Genomic DNA, 17,500 nt, shown 5'->3' with positions numbered 1-17,500 from the left:
GTCTGGGTCGGCGGCGGCGGTGGGGGGGGGGTCTGGGGCCCTCCGAAGCGGAGCGAGGACGCTGTCTGCATCTGGCACTTGCTGGGGGAGACGCGGCGCAGGTGGGGCAGCGTGTCCACGCTGTGGGTGGTGGTGAGGACGCGAGCCGAGGGGAAGCGGAGGTCGGAGGGGCGCGCCGGCGGGCGCTGCTGCTGCTGCTGCTGCCGGCGGGGGCTCTTGGTGGCCGTTGACGATCTCGGGCTCTTCGGGCTCTTCGGGGTCTTACTGGTGGCGGCGGCGGCAGCGGCTTGGTTTGCGGGGGTCGCCTGAGGGGATTTGGGCGTGGTCGGGTGAGGGGCGTGGCTGTGGTTGGGGGCGGAGCGTGAGGGGGAGGAGGAAGGGGAAATGTCACGCGTGGACTCCCGGGACAGGCGAGGGGGCGTGGCCGAGGCTTTGGGACTGGCCGTTATGACCCAGGCCTTGCTTGGGGGCGGGGTCTTGCGGGAGGGTGTGGTCTTGGCCGAGGAGGGGCTGTGTGCGGCCTTCTTGGGCGTTCCCATGAGCCTTTGCTGCTGCTCGGTGAGCTTCAGCATGTCCTTCTGCAGGGCCAGGAGGGCCGAGCTAAGCTTTGTCACGGCCTCGTCGTATTGGTTCAGCGACGACTCCTTCTCCCCCCCATTCCTGGTCTCCACGGAGAAGGTGACCTGCTTCTCTAACTTGGGCGCCCCCCCCAATCCGTTGGCACTCCCACCTCCGTCAGCATTCTCTCCTCCTTCCTTAGCTCCTTCCTTCTCTCTCTCCTCCCTTTTCACGGTCTCCTTCTCCTTTTCTTTGCCCTTCTCCTCTGTGCTCCCTTTCTCCTCTTTGCTCCCCTTCTCCTCTCTCTCCTTCTCCTCCTCTCTCTGCAAGTCCTCCTCCATGCGGGAGAGGCGCTCTTCCAGACTCATAGAGTCCACCTCTCCTCCTCCTCCTCCTCCTTCTTCTTTCTCTCCTCCCTCCCCCTCTCCCTGCTCCCTCTTGAGCTGGAGGAAGGCCGTCTTGCCCAGGCGCTGGCGATGCCGGGTGAAGATGGCCTCGATTCTCCTCTTCTGGCCCTCGATGGCCCTGCGCTTCTCCTCCAGGCGGGAGGCCAGCTCCCAGGCCTCCGCCTGCCCAGCGGGGCTGCTCACGCTCGGGCTGTCTTCCTCGCCGTCCTGCCCTCCGCCTTGCTGGAGACCCCCGCCCCTGGGGGTGGGGCGCCTCGGCGAGGACGTCCCTTCGCAGTCGGGCGTGGATGGCGTCGTCGCCGCCGGGGACTCGGGCTGTCTCCGCCGACGCTCGGCGAAGCTGGTCATGCGCGCCTTGCTCGGGGTGACGGGAGGCGAGGGCTCGACGGGGGACGCAACGGCGGCGCCGGTGGAACCGTCCGAGTCCACGCCCACCGGCCTCCGCAGCATGGAGCGACACGGGGCGGAGCAGCTGAGCTTGGACCCTTCCTTCGCCTTCCTCCTCCTCCCGCCGTCCTCTTCCTCTCCCTCCTCTTCCTCGGCCCGCGAGTGCAGGTAGAACCCCGCCGGGGCCCCCTCCGGGCGCTGCCGGATCGGTACGCCGCCGTTGGGCGCGTGGATCAGGTGCAGCGCCTCCTCGATGGTGGGCAGCTCTCCCATTGGTGCAGCGGGGATCATGTGACTCAGGTCCTCGGGTGGCGTGTAGGCGTGGTGGCCGGGGCGTGCCGTCGTCGCCGCGCCGGTCAGGCTGTCGGTGCTGACGGAGCGGAAGACCTTGTTGCCCATGACGACGTCCACGTCACTGTCCAGAGGGAAAGGGATACTGAAGGCTACCGCCGAGAGAGGACGACTGACATGGAGAGACCGGAAGAGGGAGAGAGGGAGAGAGGAGAGAGAAAGAGAGGAGAGAGAGAAGAGAGAGAGAGAGAGGAGAAAGAGAGAGAGAGAGAGAGAGAGAGAGAGGAGAGAGAGAGAAAGAGAGGAGAGAGAGAGAAGAGAGAAAGAGGAGAGAGAGAGAGGAGGATGGAGAGGAGAGAGAGAGGAGAGGAGGGAGAGGAGATAGAGGAGAGAGAGAGGCAGAGAGAGAGGATAGAGAGAGGGAGAGAGAGGAGAGAAAGATCGGGAGCGAGAGAGGGGGAGAGAGAAGAGAGAGAGAAGGAGAGAGAGAGGAGAGAGAGGGGGACAGGAGATAGAGGAGAGAAAGAGGGGGAGAGAGAGGATAGAGAGAGGGAGAGAGAGGAAAGAGAGAGAGGGAGAGAGAGAGAGGGGAAAGAGAAGAGAGAAAGAAAGGAGAGCAAGAGAGAAGGATAGAGAGAGAGGAAAGAGAAAGAAAGGGGAAAAAACAAAAGAGAAAGAAGGGGAGAAGCGGGTGGAGTGCAAGAAAGAGAAGAGAGAGAGAGAGAGAGAAATAGAGGAGGAGAGAGAGAGAGAGAGAGAGAAATAGAGGAGGAGAGAGAGGAAGTCGAGAAAAGAGAGAGTAGGTGTGGAGAGAGTCATGGAAAGAGAGAGAGAGAGACGGGTATGTCAACAGAAAGTGGAAGCAGCAGTGAATAAGGGTGATTGGTATGCATTTAAAGGTGGTCAGGGTTTGGGTTGAGTTTTGAAACTCAACTGCCAAACCATCTCCCTCCACCCCCTTGATTCTATTACCACACTCAGTTTCTACTGGTGTTAGCCCTTCACATATCCTGACCCGCTAAGGACATCGGGACAGACAGGGATGGAATGACCTGCTTGGCCAGCCATTGTTCTGACTATGTGTGTGTGTGTTTGTGTGTGTGTGCGTTTGTGTATTTGTGTGTGTGTGAGTGTGTGTGTGTGTGTGTGTGTGTGTGTGTGTGTGTGTGTCCACTGTAAAATGCCAGATTGGTTTAACAGCTCTGATGATGTGTTCTGCAACATCCCTAACATCCCTGATGTTGTTTTCTTGGACAAGGTTAAAAGGGAGGTAGTAGTCCTTGAGGTAGCCTGTGTCTATGACCTCTATACAGACATAGCCTTCCTTGACAAGTTGACCAAATACCAGCCCATTGTTGCTAAGATAAGAGACCTAGGCTATACATGTAAGCTGGTAGTATTGATATTTGGAAGTCTGTGGCATGTCCATAAGCTTTCGGTCAGTGGGCTACGACTGGCAGGACTTAATAAGAGACAATCTAAACAACTAGCAAAGTTCTGCTCCGTATCAGCTGTTATAGGTAGTCTTGCTGTTTGGCGTAGGAGATGTTTCTTGCACTCATGAATCACAAAGCTGTATCCAACCTCTGAGAAATGTTTGAATCCTTTCTGTAAGAATATGATTGTTTGATTCAAATATATAATTTAAATGTGTGTGTGTGTGTGTGTGTGTGTGTGTGTGTGTGTGTGTGTGTGTGTGTGTGTGTGTGTGTGTGTGTGTGTGTGTGTGTGTGTGTGCTTGTGAGTGTGTATTTTCCATTTTTCTTCCTCAAAGCACACAGTGAGGATTTTTTTTTTACCTTTTATTAGTATAACCGACCCCACCTTTAACTGAGAAGCAAGCGCTTTAAAGGTGCAGTTTTCAGGTTTCTCTTTGTCAGAATAAACATATAAAAATACAATCCTAATATTCTGATGTATTCTATGCTTTTCGTTGCTCTTTCACTGGCTTCCACCTTAATTCAAATATTTATAATATTTAATCACCAATAATGAATATTTTATCGACCTTAATGAATTATTTAAGTATCGATGGATTAAGTATGCCTGACTAAGAGAATCTAAATGCTCAGAAAGCACTGGAAGACTGCATAACTCTCTAACGCTTACACAGAAACAGAAGGCAATTGTTTCATCAGTATTGTATCTGATTATATTATCTATATTACCATATATTATATATATACATATAGGTTTAATTGCTCTTAGCTTGACTGTTCTCTCCCTTGTACGTCGCTTTGGACAAAAGCGTCTGCTCAATGACTAACTGTAAATGTAAAATCTGCAAACTACACCTTTAACAGTTTAGCCAGAGTCGATGCATATGAGAGATTTACCTGAGTTGCTTCTTGCTCCAGCCTTTCCCTTCTGCACAGAGGAAATATAATTATCAATTATTGTTATAAAACCAATATTATTCATCTTATAAAGTCTTTCTTTCGCATTATTCAGGGCTAAATTACTGTAAACATATTAAGTTCATGGACTGGAATTGATTATTTATTAATGCATTTGATTAATGCTCTTTTAAGTTGACCAAAGTGTCCACACTTATCCATGACCATCACATCAGTCAGAAAAATAGAACTACAATCAATTCGATCAAAACCAGCACTACGTATCCCAGAAACCCTTTCTCTCTCTCACCTGATCCTCCTGCAGGGGAAACCGGAGATGTGATGGGCAGGAAGGGCTGCTTGAAGATAAATGACGGAGATCCACTGTAGCAGACAAATAGTAAGTTAAAGTCCCACAAGCAATCAACTAACTGATAGAACACAGGTATGGAACTATATAAATACTGATAGTACACAGGCTTACCTATTACTGTTCCCATTCATGGGGCTCGTACAGCCATCCAGACCAGAAGCATCTGGAAGGATGAGAACACGCTGATGTTGATGAGCATTCAGTTAATGTACCTGTGTGTGTGCGTGTGTGCGCCACCACGTTCAAAATAGTACAGGTGTGTGTGTATGTGTGTGTGTGTGTGTGAGAGAGAGAGAGAGAGAGAGAGAGAGAAAGAGATGGAGAAAGAGAGAGAGAGAGAGGGGAAACAAACAGTATGTATATGTGTGTGTGTGTGTGTGTTTGTGTGTGTGTGTGTGTGTGTGTGTGTGTGTGTGTGTGTGTGTGTGTGTGTGTGTGTGTGTGTGTGCGTGTGTGTGCGTGTGTGTGTGTTTGAGAGAGAGAGAGGGGAAAGAAACAGCATGTTTATGTGTGTTTGTGTTCTACCTGTCAGGTCGAGGGTCAGTGATGGCTGGACAATGTCTGGTTTCAGCACCTCAAACCACTTCAGCAACTCCGCCATGAAGCACATGATGTTCAGCTGCCAAGGCAACGGCACAAACACCACAAACATCTTTAAAGGCACAGGTGTGTGTGTGTGTGTGTGTGTGTGTGTGTGTGTGTGTGTGTGTACCTTTAGAGTGTGAGTGTGTGTGTGTGTGTGTGTGTACCTTTAGAGTGCTAGTGTGTGTGTGTGTGTTTTATTTTTATTTCACTGTGTCTTTAAAGGCATATGTGTGTGTGTGTGTGTGTGTACCTTTAGATGATTGTATGTTTACCTTTAGTGGGAGTGTGTGCATGTGTGTGTTTCTGTACCTTCAGTGTTTGTGGAGTGTAGAGCAGGTCTTCCAACAGCAGGGGGCAGCACCCTTTCAGCCAGCTCTCACAGAAGTTCCTGATGAGCTGCAGGTTGTACAGGCTGTCTGCCACCGACATGGTGTCCTTCAAACACACATCTACACAGACACAGAGTTGGGTTGAGGGTATATGACGGAGATTTGTGTGTGTGTGTGTGTGTGTGTGTGTGTGTGTGTGTGTGTGTGTGTGTGTGTGTGTGTGTGTGACTGTGTGTGTGTTTATTAGTAATTTGTGTGAGTGTGTGTATGAGCGTTTGAGTTGGTGTGTGTGTGTATGTGTGTGTGTGTGTGTGTGTGTGTGTGTGTGTGTGTGTGAGTGTGTGTGTGTGTGTGTGTGCCTGTGTGTGTGTTTATTAGTCATTTGTGTGTGTGTGTGTGTGTGTGTGTGTGTTTATTAGTACCGTAATTTGTGTGTGTGTGTGTGTATGAGTGTGTGTGTGTGTGTGTGTGTGTGTGTGTGTGTGTGTGTGTGTGTGTGTGTGTGTGTGTGTGTGTGTGTGTGTACCTTCCAGACGGAGCAGCGTTGGACAGTAGAAGTGTAGCACAGTAGCGATGGCACAGCCATTGGACAGGTCCTTCAACTCCGACACGAACGGAAATGTAGGAGTCTGTTTGGACTGCACTTTATCCTTCCTGTAGCGAATCTGAGAGAGAGAAAGAGAGGAGGGAGGGAGAGAGACAGAAAGAGAGGGAGAGAGAGGGAGAAGGTGAGAGAAAGAGAGAGAGAGAAAGAAGGAGAGACGGTGAGAGCGAGAGAGAGAGGGAGATAGTGAGAGAAAGAAAGAGAGGGAGGGAGAGAGAGAAAGAGGGAGAGAGGGAGAAAGCAAGATAGAGAGGGAGAGGGAGAGAGAGAGAAGCATGCAGTGGAACGAGGGGGGAGGTTGAAAATGCAGTAAATGGGTGTTGTAAATTGAGAGACATTAAAAGTAGAGAGGAGAGAGAGAAAAAAGAGAGAGTGAAGAAAAGAGAGAGCAGATACGGGAAGAGGTAGAGACAAAAATGAAGACATTAATCAACTTTATCTTTAGAAAGCAACTACATCTGTAAGTCACCCGGTTCTCCAAGCACAATGGATCAGGTTCTGTCTCCCATGACAACAAGACTTTGTTCCTCTCCCAACCTGATTTATTGGGTATCATCAATAGGTGATCAATCAATCATTGTGATCTATTGGGTATCATCAATAGGTGATCAATCGTTCTGGTTAATAGGGGGTTCTGGACTCATTCACTGTTCAGAGTGATTCAGATGAACTGTGTCACCTGCAGAGAGTCATTTACTCGAAAAAACAGACTTTGAATCAGGGTGAACTAACTCCTCAAGTATGAACTTGAAATAGATCGACTCCCTGCATCTGCAAAGAATCAACTCTTTTGAATCAGCGTGAACTAACTCCAAAACAGACTTTGAAGAGGGGATGAACTAACTCCTCACGTATGAACCTGAGCTAGGTCGACTCCCTGCATTTGCAGAGAATCGACTCCTTTGTAACCTGATCCATTGGGAGGAAGAGTACACCAAACAGGTCCCGTGATCTGTGAATCAGTGGGAAAGACTGTGTGTGAGGAAGACTATGTGTGTGTGTGTGTTCACATCATCATTCACGTGAAACCCCACTACACCCAGTCAGTTAAACAGAGACGGTATATAACTACTGATACCAGAACAGTCAGAAGCCACAGATAACAAACAGAAACAAAAGGACACATCACACACCAGTCCAGAGCCAGGCAGAGAGTCATTGTGGATGTGATAAACATAACATAAATGATATGTTAACACAAACAAACGTCTATATAAACACACAGACATAAACACACACACACACACACATACACACGCACACACACACACACAAGTGATACACATAATTAACAGTGACTCTAAAGTATGGTGCCCACACCAACACTCCTTCAGCCACTCCACCACACCTACACATTATATATTAAAAAAAAATCAGAAAACTGAATAAAAGCCAAATATATTAATAAAGTGGGATAAAAGGTGAGCAGTGAAAGGAGAGAGTGAGGGATGAGGGGAGAAAACGAGGAAGAGAAGAACGAAAAAGAAAAAAAAAAAACCTGCGTGAGTTTGTGCTCTGCAGCCATCCAGCCAAGGGTGCCATCTTGTGGTCATGCAGTGGAACAACAGGCAATACGGAACGTGTCACTGACTTTAGTGAGTGTATGAGAGGCAACGAATGAGAGAGGGGACGAGTCAGTGAGTCAGTGAATGAGTGAGTGAGTGAGTGAGTGAGTGAGTGAGTGAGTGAGTGAGTGAGTGAGTGAGTGAGTGAGTGAGTAAGTGAGTGAGAGCCAACGAATGAGAGCGGGAACGAGCCAGTGAGTGAGTGAATGAATAAGTGAGTGAGTGATGAGTTTTAAGTAAGAAAGTATGCAAGAGGGAACGAGCCAGTGAATGAGTGAGTGAATGAGTAAGTGAGTGAGTGAGTGAGTGAGTGAGTGAGTGAGTGAGTGAGTGAGTGAGTGAGTGAGTGAGTGAATGAGTGAGTAAGTATGAGAGTTTTGGAGTGTGTTTTTGGGTGAGTGCACGTTTCAGTGTGAAACATAGTCCGTGAAATAGTAATTGAATTTAAAGTTAATGGCCAAAAACAACAGTGGGAGACTAAACTATTTGAATGAACCTAAGAACTTAATAAACTTAACTTAATAAAATAAGAAAATCTGTTAAAATCATGCATCTTGTCCTGTCTGTGCATCTGATTGCAGAAGCCCTAAAGTATTAAAAACATTGACATCCAATAGAATATCTAACTCAAGCTTTCTCTTTCTCTCTGTCTTTCTCCTTTTAATGATCCCAAAGACCAAGGTCTTTCATTTGAAAAAGTGCTTAAAAAGACACGGCTTCAGAATAACAGAATCATTTGACACTTGCAGAATAATATGAAGCAGGGTGTGGCCTATCAATCTAATGTACCACTTGAACTCTGCCCACTCACGGATATGAATCCCGTCCAACACAGGGACACAATTGGACTCCCTATTACGCCCTGGCTAGTTAGCTGAAATGGCGCATTCACTTTGGTATGGATTATTTCTGGGTACGTGTTCTTGTAGCTGAATGGCAATATGTCCGGCATGTGATATGAAAGTGAGTGTGAAACCATGAGATTTGAAGCTGAATATGTGATAAATACACAAAAAAATATAGATGAGATGTGTCATTTCGATTTTTTTTAAATTTATGATTTCTATAATCAAAATCAAGTTGAGAGGCAAGAGAGTGAGGTAATGCCAATCTAGCTGATTGAACATAAAGAAAACATACACTAAAAAAGGAAAATAGGAAAGAAAGAAATTGTTGAGGGTTTTCTTTTCTTGTCTTTTTTTCGGTTAGTGAAGGGAGGGAGAGAGGGAGAGAGAGAGGATTCAGAGAAGGCTGTTTTTTGGATACGTTACCACTGGCGGCTTATTCCCCGACTCCTTCAAACAAAAAGCGATGGCATGCTGAATGCGGGATGAGAGAGGAGAGGAAAGGAGGGTGAGAGAGAGAAAGAGGGAAGAAGAGAGGAGAGAGAGAGGAAAGAGAGGAGGGGGACAAGCGTAAATGCCCAGGGCGGTCGCCAAAGCAACCACACGCTCAAACGAGACACATGACAAGGGGTGGGGTTGGGTGGGGCAGGGCCGAGGAGGGCAAAGAAAAGGAGGAGAAAGAGAGAGATGGAGAAAGATAGAGAGAGATGGAAAGAGAGAGATGAGAGAGACAGAGAAAGAGATGGAGAGAGAGACAGAGCGAGAGATGGCGAGAGAGACAGAGAGAGAGATGGAGAAAGACAGAGAGAGATGGAAAGAGACAGAGAGAGATGGAAAGAGAGAGACAGCGAGAGAGATTGAGAGAGACACAGAGAAAGAGAAGGAGAGAGAGACAGAGATGGAGAGACAGAGAGAGACACAGAGAGAGACAAAGAGAAATGGAAAGAGAGAGACAGAGCGAGAGATGGAGAGAGAGACAGAGCAAGAGATGGAGAGAGAGACAGAAAGAAAGGTTGAGAGGGTGAGAGAAAGTGAAAGAGAGATGATTCTGATTGGACAGATTCATTCTTAAGAGGGAGATGCACTCCTCTCACAACCGCACTTCCTTTCCTTGGAGGACTATTTGCTCCGAACATGACAGAAAGAGGGGGCATTGGGTTTAACGGGGGGGGGGGGGTATTGGGTATAAAGGGGTATAAAGTTGGGGGCATTGGGTATAAAGGGGTATTAAGGGGGGGCATTGGGTATAAAGTGGGGGGCATTGGGTATAAAGGGGTATAAAGGGGGGCATTGGGTATAAAGGGGTATTAAGGGGGGGCATTGGGTATAAAGGGGGGGCATTGGGTATAAAGTGGGGGGCATTGGGTATAAAGTGGGGGGCATTGGGTATTAAGGGGGGGCATTGTGTATAAAGTTGGGGGTATTGAGTATAAGGGGGGGGGGGGGCATTGGGTATAAAGGGGTATAAAGAGGAGGCCATTGGGTATACCCATCAATCAATCAGCCAATCAGATAGTGCTGGTTAACCAGTGCTGGTTCAGTGATGCGAATAAGGCACTTAGGTTCTGAAAGCATTATGGAATTATTGTCATGGTAACAGGGGGCCAAAGCACATACTGAACATACATGTACTACACATTTATATAGACTGGGAACCACCGACCTATAATAATGAACGTTTTTAATATAGATCAGTGTTCCACCAGACATATGCTACATATAAGAATTAAAGAGAGGGATAGAGAGGGAGTGTGAGAGAAAGAGAGAGGGAGGGATAGAGAGATAGAAGAAATGCGAAAGCAGACAAACATCATTTGTTTGTTTGTTATTAAATATGTGGAGTATCTTGAGCGAGCCTCTCTGGAATGCCGGATTGGCTGACTTCGCAGATTGTATTTTTCTCCCTCAGACTGTTGCCGTAGCAACGCCCAAGGCCTGGCTCCATGCGACCCCTGACCAAATAGGTCCCTTACCACTACCACTTACACAAAACAACACGGACTTGAAATCTACCATAATGGTTTCCATTAACAAACAACAACAACAACAACAACAGTAAACATAGCAATGCTATTGCCAGAGTTAGAGCAGTCCCAGTTCTGGTGGTTCCTGCCAGGTTTAGGGTCCATCCATGTTTTAGATCCTTTAGTTCTGCTTGCTGGAGTGAAAGGGAACTATTGGGACTAAGAGACTAGTTCCTGGGCAGGACTTTAATCTCCTGGATCTGGACTTGCCTACTATAGGCTGATTTAAATGTATATAAACACACTTTGTCAGTCTTGTCTATTCATTACATTTTCTTAACATTTTGTACGAATGTCCTTTATTTATGTTTTTGGGCAGGCTGGCCTCTTGCCAAAGAATATTTTTACAATAATATTATTACTATTATTGCTCTATTGCACACAGAGAGAGAGAGAGAGAGAGAGAGAAAGAAAAAGGAGATAGAGAGAGAGGAAAGGAGAGAGAGAGAGAGAGAGGAAAGGAGAGAGAGAGAGAGTGGTAATAAACAGGAAGTAAGACTTACAGGGACCAACTTCCAGTACCAGCGAGTCGGACACTGTTAGACAAAGGAGAGGGGGAGGAGAGGAGGAAGAAGGAGGAGAGAGAGAGAAGAGGGGGATAGAGGAGGAAGAGGGAGGAGAGAGAGAAGAGGGGGGAGAGGAGGAAGAAGGAGAAGAGAGAGAGAGAAGAGGGGGATAGAGTAGGAAGAAGGAGGAGAGAGAGAGAAGAGGGGGGGAAAGGAGGAGACAGAGAGAAGAGGGCGAGGAAAGGAGGAAGGAGGAAGAGAGAGAGAAGAGGGGGAGAGAGAGAGAAGAGGGGGAGGAAAGGAGGAAGAGGGAGGAGAGAGAGAGGGGGAGGAGAGGAGGAAGAGGGAGGAGAGAGAGAATAGGGGGATAGAGGAGGAAGAAGGAGGAGAGAGAGAGAAGAGGGGGAGAGGAGGAGAGAAAGAGAAGAGGGGGAGAGGAGGAAGAAGGAGGAGAGAGAGAGAAGAGGGGGAGAGGAGGAGGAAGGAGGAGAGAAAGAGAAGAGGGGGGAAAGGAGGAGACAGAGAGAAGAGGGCGAGAGAGAGAGAAGAGGGAGAGGAAAGGAGGAAGAGGGAGGAGAGAGAGAATAGGGGGATAGAGGAGGAAGAGGGAGGAGAGAGAAGAGGGGGATAGAGTAGGAAGAAGGAGAAGAGAGAGAGAAGAGGGGGGGAAAGGAGGAGACAGAGAGAAGAGGGCGAGGAAAGGAGGAAGGAGGAAGAGAGAGAGAAGAGGGGGAGAGAGAGAGAAGAGGGGGAGAGAGAGAAGAGGGGGAGGAAAGGAGGAAGAGGGAGGAGAGAGAGAGAGGGGGAGGAGAGGAGGAAGAGGGAGGAGAGAGAGAAGAGGGGGATAGAGGAGGAAGAGGGAGGAGAGAGTGGGAAGGTGGGAGAATAGAGAGAGAAGAGTGGAGGAAGAAGAGGGGGAGAGAAAAAAGAGGGGGGAGGAGAGAGAGTGAAGAGGGGGGAAGAGTGGAGGAGAGAGAGAAGAGAGGGGGAGGTAAGTGTTAAGAGGAATGAGTTAGTCAAGAAAAGCAGGATTTCTTGCCTTGTGCTGTGTGTGCATGCGTGCATGAGTGTGTGTGTGTGTGTGTGCACATTCAAAGTAGGATATGAAGAAAATCAATGCTGGTCACCTTTTGCTAAGCATTCTATTCCACAACTAAGCCTACTGCTACTAGCCTGGCCGTTACCAGACTGTGACTCCATTTCATTCCGTCAGTCAGTCTGGGCCAACCCAATGCATTTTGGTTTCCGAGATGGGCGGGTGCTTATCTTGAGGTTTAAAATCATTGGAGTTCCCTTAACCAATCAGCAACGTTTAGTAAGCATTCGGTAGATTAAACTCTTCCCAAAGCCAGTTGGGAGAAGAGCTACGACGTCCTTTCCAATCATAAAACTTACAGGAAAATACTCTTGTTCTCCTTTTAATTTTCTGATGTTCTCGAGAGTTGAGACAACTTCTCCGATAGCTTTTCGTGTCTCTTCCTCCGTAGCCATTTTTGCTATACTGTTAAACTACAAACTCGGCTGGACTACATGCAACTCGGCAAGGCGAGTTTTGCGTCACAGCTCTGAACTGTTCGCTGATTGGTCCGGCAAAATTTTGAGTTCTGGAAACGATTGTCAATGGGGCTGGGCCAGACTAAGTATGAGCTTGAAATCAATTCAGGCGGAAATACGTAGGCTGGTGTCACCAGGCTATACTGCTACTGTCACTATGCACAAACGCATGTTAGTGCGCGTGTGTGTGTGTGTGTGTGTTAATGTGTGTGTGTGCGTGTTAATGTGTGCGCGTTAATGTGTGTGTGTGTGTGTGTGTGTGTGTGTGTGTGTGTGTGTGTGTGTGTGTGTGTGTGTGGTTGTGTGTGTGTGTGTGTTAATGTGTGTGTGTGGGTGGGTGTGAATCACTCACCGATGGCTGAACAGGCACCAGGTCTGTGCAGGTGGGTTGAGGTTTCTGGACTTCTCCAGGCCCCTCTGTGTCAGTGCTCTCTCTCAACTTCTGAATCAACTGTAGAAACACACACACACACACACACACACACACACACACACACACACACACACACACACACACATTTGGCCAATCTGTTCCTCTTGCACTGCACTATGGGATTAATGTCATATATTTTTTATTACATTACAATTATTAAAACATTATCACATGTATTACTAAGCCAAAATTGCTCCACCTTTTTTCTATGAAGCAGTTGCTAAATACTAAATAATTAATGAATGACTATGACATCCTTTTTTATAATTATATTATTATTGCAAAAAGCACTTGGAGATTTAATTTTTTTTTTGCTTTTAGGATTATTAAAATCTTAGAATACATTCTTAAATCCGAGATTTTGTGAATTACTTATACAAGTACGCTGTGATAAGAACAGCAGGAGGGTTGGAGTTAAAGGGATGGTCTTAAAGGGATGGTGTAAAGGGGTGGTGTGTAAGAGCCAGGCTATCATCCAGGCAATATGAAACCATGTTGATTGGTTCGGTATTAAGGGAACCACTATTATCCCACTCGATTAGTATTCCTGGTTTTTAAAATCCATTGTGAGGATTCTAGAATGGTCAGCAGGGTGCCGGAACCTTCTAGGGTTCTAAATTCACCTTGTTGACCCAGAACAACAGTGAATTTTCCCATGTGGATCCGCTCCCAAACTGATCCACCTCCTTCGCCATCTTCACACCCCCCACGGTCTCCATGGTAGCCAGTGTCATCATTGCATCAATTACAGCCATGTGGGCACCCTGTGAACAAACACAAGACATTCAAAGCTAAGTCAACCAAGGGTACCAGAGAAGGCCAGGCAGGGCCTATAGAGACTTCTTTTAACCTACATACACCCACACACACACACACACACACACACACAGCCACACACACACACATACACACACAGAAACGCACACACATATACTCTCTCACACACACACACACACACACACACACACACACACACACACACACACACACACACACACACACACACACACACACACACACACACACACACACACACACACACACACACACACACACACACACACACACACACACACACACACTCACACACACACTCACTCACACACACACACACACACACACACACACACACACACACACACACACTCACACTCACACACACACACTCACACACACACACACACACACACACAACCACACACACACACACACACACACACACACACACTCACACTCACACACACTCTCACACACACACACACACACACACCACTTTGATGGGCTGGCAGGACAGCTCTCCCTCGCTGACGGCTGCCTCCAGGCCCCTCTTGGCCAGCGCCTGCAGCAGGCCTCCGTGGTCCTTGGGCTCGGCCGCTGGTGCCCCCTGCTGGACGCTGGCATAGGCGCGGCGGTACAGCTCGCAGGAGAGGAGCAGGCGCGCCACGGCCGGCTTCAGCTGCTGCTCCTGCTGCTGCTTGTGCTGCGTGGCGTCCCCAGACAGGGGCTCCTGCAGGTCTGCCGGCACACCCTCTACGGAGACATGGCAGGGACAAACAGAGCGTCACGAGTGGTTGAGGGAAAACATGGTGAGAAGCAGAGTGAAAGTCATGGTGGCAACGAACAGACAAACAAAAACAGTCAGAAACACACACACACACATATATGTGTGTGTGTGTGTGTGTGTGTGTGTGTGTGTGAGTGTGTGAGTGTGTGTGTGTGTGTGTGTGTGTGTGTGTGTGTGTGTGTGTGTGTGTGTGTGTGTGCGTGTGGGCGCGTGCGTGTGCGTGTGCGTGTGTGTGCAGCCGAGCTGACTTACTAGCTTAACTACACAAAACACCAGAAACAAAAGTCTGTAATCCAAAATTCTTCTTTTTGTCTGTTTACTTAATAACTTAAATAATATAGTATAAAAACTCAGGATATTACTTTTCTATCAAATTAACTGGCGTTAAGTGTGTTGCTCCAAGCCTTCTGACTGTTTTGCGGGGTTTCTCATTATTTCATATTAAATCAAACAGCCAATCAAATTACATTATTTTCAGCACCACAAGTATGGAATCAGATCAATGCCATAAATATTTTGTAATCTGTAATATAGATTTTGTATCTGTAATATAGATTTTGTATCTGTGAAACCATCTACACTTTCAAAACCTATCTACACTTTCAAAAACTATCTTCACTTTCAAAATCTATCTGCAGATATGGATTTCAAATACGAAATGTATCTACACTTTCAAAAACTATCTACACTTTCAAAAACTATCCTCACTTTCAAAATCTATCTGCAGATATGGATTTCAGTCACGGATTTCAGTTACGCATTACGGATACGGAAACGGATACGGATTTCAAGTACGAGTTACGGATTTCTGTTACGAATTACAAAATCTTTTTGGCACTGTCTTTACTTCCTTTCTAAAGAGCCAATCAGCTCTTTTGGCAGATTTTCTAAAGCGCCAATCAACACATTGTATCCTGTACTGACTAGCCAATCACAGCGCTAGCTTGCTGGGAACTGGGAAAGTTGAGTGAAGCGGTGTATGCAGCAGTCATGGATCAGAGACCGAGAAATGGCACAAGTAAGAAGTCCTATATTTGGAGTTGTTAATAAAGTCATTGTAAAACGCACAATCATAGTCAGTGGTTTTCACTCCACACTTCGTTCCACCTGTTTCAAAGACCCTTGTCATTGTATGGAAGATATTAGGATCTGCTTTGGTAGCTAACGAAAGCTAACGTTAGCATTTTCGTGACCGATCTCCTATTAATACATTTAATTAAGTTAACCATGAACAGTATTCATATGACCCATTATCACGATGAGAACATTTAGCAGACAGACTGCTATTGTCTTGTTCTCCAGACACATGCAAAGTGATGCTGGGGGTATACCGTTAAGTGCATATGCATCCTCAACAGCTGGATAATGGCCAGCCTGATTTCAAAACCACCTTGCAATGTCATTTTCGTTTCTTTTCATGGCACTTTGGGGTAGGCTATTTGTAAACATTTTCTGAAGTCCTTGAAAACGTTTTATTGTGTATTTTTTTGTGGAAGCGAGTTTTCTAGCGCCTCAGTGGAAGAGATGTATGAGACCAATTTCTTAGTTACAATGCGTTCTGCAGCCAAGCGATCTCTGAATCGCCAGAGCCTAAGATTTACTAAATAGTACAGGTGTTCATCAGGCCTTTGGGCCAGACATAAGGCATGCTTGTTTAACTTCCCCCACGGCGTTCGTACACCGAATTGTATTCAAAACGTGCGGGGGAGACCCCAGATCTCTCCCTAGGCAGAGCGGTGGCAGATTTAGGTTATAACTATTGAATAATGAGCGGGCCAGCAGTTGCCAGCAAGCTAGCGCTGATTGGCTAGTCAGTACAGGATACAATGTGTTGATTGGCGCTTTAGAAAATCTGCCAAAAGCGCTGATTGGCTCTTTAGAAAGGCTGTAAAAACAGTGCCAAAAATATTTTGTAATTCGTAACAGAAATCCGTATCCCTATCCGTAATGCGTAACTGAAATCCGTACCTGCAGATAGATTTTGAAAGTGAAGATAGTTTTTGAAAGTGTAGATAGTTTTTGAAAGTGTAGATACATTTCGTATTTGAAATCTGTATCTGTAAATACATTTTGAAAGTGAAGATAGTTTTTGAAAGTGTAGATACATTTCGTATTTGAAATCTGTATCTGTAGATAGGTTTTGAAAGTGTAGAAGGTTTCACAGATACTAAATCTATGTTACAGATACAAAATCTATATTACAGATTACAAAATATTTATGGCATTGATCTGATTCCATACACAAGTCAACTATAAATGTTTCCATTTCTGCATTACACATGCAACACAGTTTTTTCTTAGTTTTTCTAAATATTATTAAATCTTAAATTCTCAATCTGCAATTATTATTCAATTACAATATTATTACAAAACTATTATCTATAGAAATGGCTACAATAGGATGTGTTCACATAACCTCTACACATACAGTATACTCTCCATTTTATCAGGTAAACAAGCATACAGCACTTTCAAATCCCTTCACTTATCAAGACTGACTTCTTAGTATACATCGATTCACAAGGTATGGACTATACCATAGTGCCCAGAGCTCAGGTTTCACTGCACCATTGAGGTATGTCTATTTTGATTAGGTGAATCCACGGCAAGACGGTAGAGGGACAAACAGTGCAGTACACGGATCAGCTGTAGTCAGCAGAAATGGGTACACAAGAGACCAGTTATCGGAAAAGTTAGCCTCTCAACACTTCAGACCCTATAAGGCCTGTTTAGGTAGTCTGCCATGACTTGATATGTTTGTATATTTCACCTAACTAAAACAACGAGGCAAAAGTGGCATGTATGATTATATCCTAGAAGACCTCAGCAATAATAGCATGACAGTAAAAGGAATGTAGTTAAAAAAAAGTGTTTTATTTAAATTAAATCTAAACCTACTCTTACAATACCACCAGATGCCCCACGAGGCCTTAGGCACAGTCCGTAATTCTGGCAAAATGTTGTTCCTATTTGAGCTCAACATTGAATTCCACCCCTCCCTTCCGGGCTCCTTTAGCAACATGTTGATTGGCTGGAATTGTGAATGGCTTGGTCTGAGCCACTATGCATGTTTCCCATTTACATGACTGTGTAATGCGCACACACAGAGCACACAGCTAGAGGAGCAATCAGCTCAATT

The 17,500-nt window shown here is 46.4% G+C and overlaps 1 protein-coding gene across 1 annotated transcript in view; it reads right to left on the bottom strand.

The window, feature by feature from the left end:
- Window positions 1-17,500, bottom strand: part of LOC308373859 (calmodulin-regulated spectrin-associated protein 3) — a gene marked incomplete at both ends in the record, with an annotated part of 39,570 nt that overhangs the window by 14,046 nt on the left and 8,024 nt on the right. The window contains 12 exons of the mRNA XM_080849513.1: window positions 1-1,815; window positions 3,980-4,010; window positions 4,290-4,363; window positions 4,464-4,515; window positions 4,878-4,971; window positions 5,247-5,386; window positions 5,793-5,931; window positions 8,707-8,754; window positions 10,808-10,840; window positions 12,717-12,815; window positions 13,421-13,561; window positions 14,068-14,327. The exon at window positions 1-1,815 is cut by the window's left edge and continues 559 nt beyond it. Of these exons, the coding sequence (XP_080705639.1) occupies window positions 1-1,815; window positions 3,980-4,010; window positions 4,290-4,363; window positions 4,464-4,515; window positions 4,878-4,971; window positions 5,247-5,386; window positions 5,793-5,931; window positions 8,707-8,754; window positions 10,808-10,840; window positions 12,717-12,815; window positions 13,421-13,561; window positions 14,068-14,327 (2,926 nt within the window). The remainder of the gene's footprint in view (window positions 1,816-3,979; window positions 4,011-4,289; window positions 4,364-4,463; window positions 4,516-4,877; window positions 4,972-5,246; window positions 5,387-5,792; window positions 5,932-8,706; window positions 8,755-10,807; window positions 10,841-12,716; window positions 12,816-13,420; window positions 13,562-14,067; window positions 14,328-17,500) is intronic.

The sequence above is a fragment of the Sprattus sprattus genome (assembly GCF_963457725.1).
Source record: "Sprattus sprattus genome assembly, chromosome: 1".
Lineage (NCBI taxonomy): Eukaryota > Metazoa > Chordata > Actinopteri > Clupeiformes > Clupeidae > Sprattus > Sprattus sprattus.
Note: the sequence above shows the minus strand (reverse complement) of the source record. Positions and strands in the feature narration are given on the sequence as shown.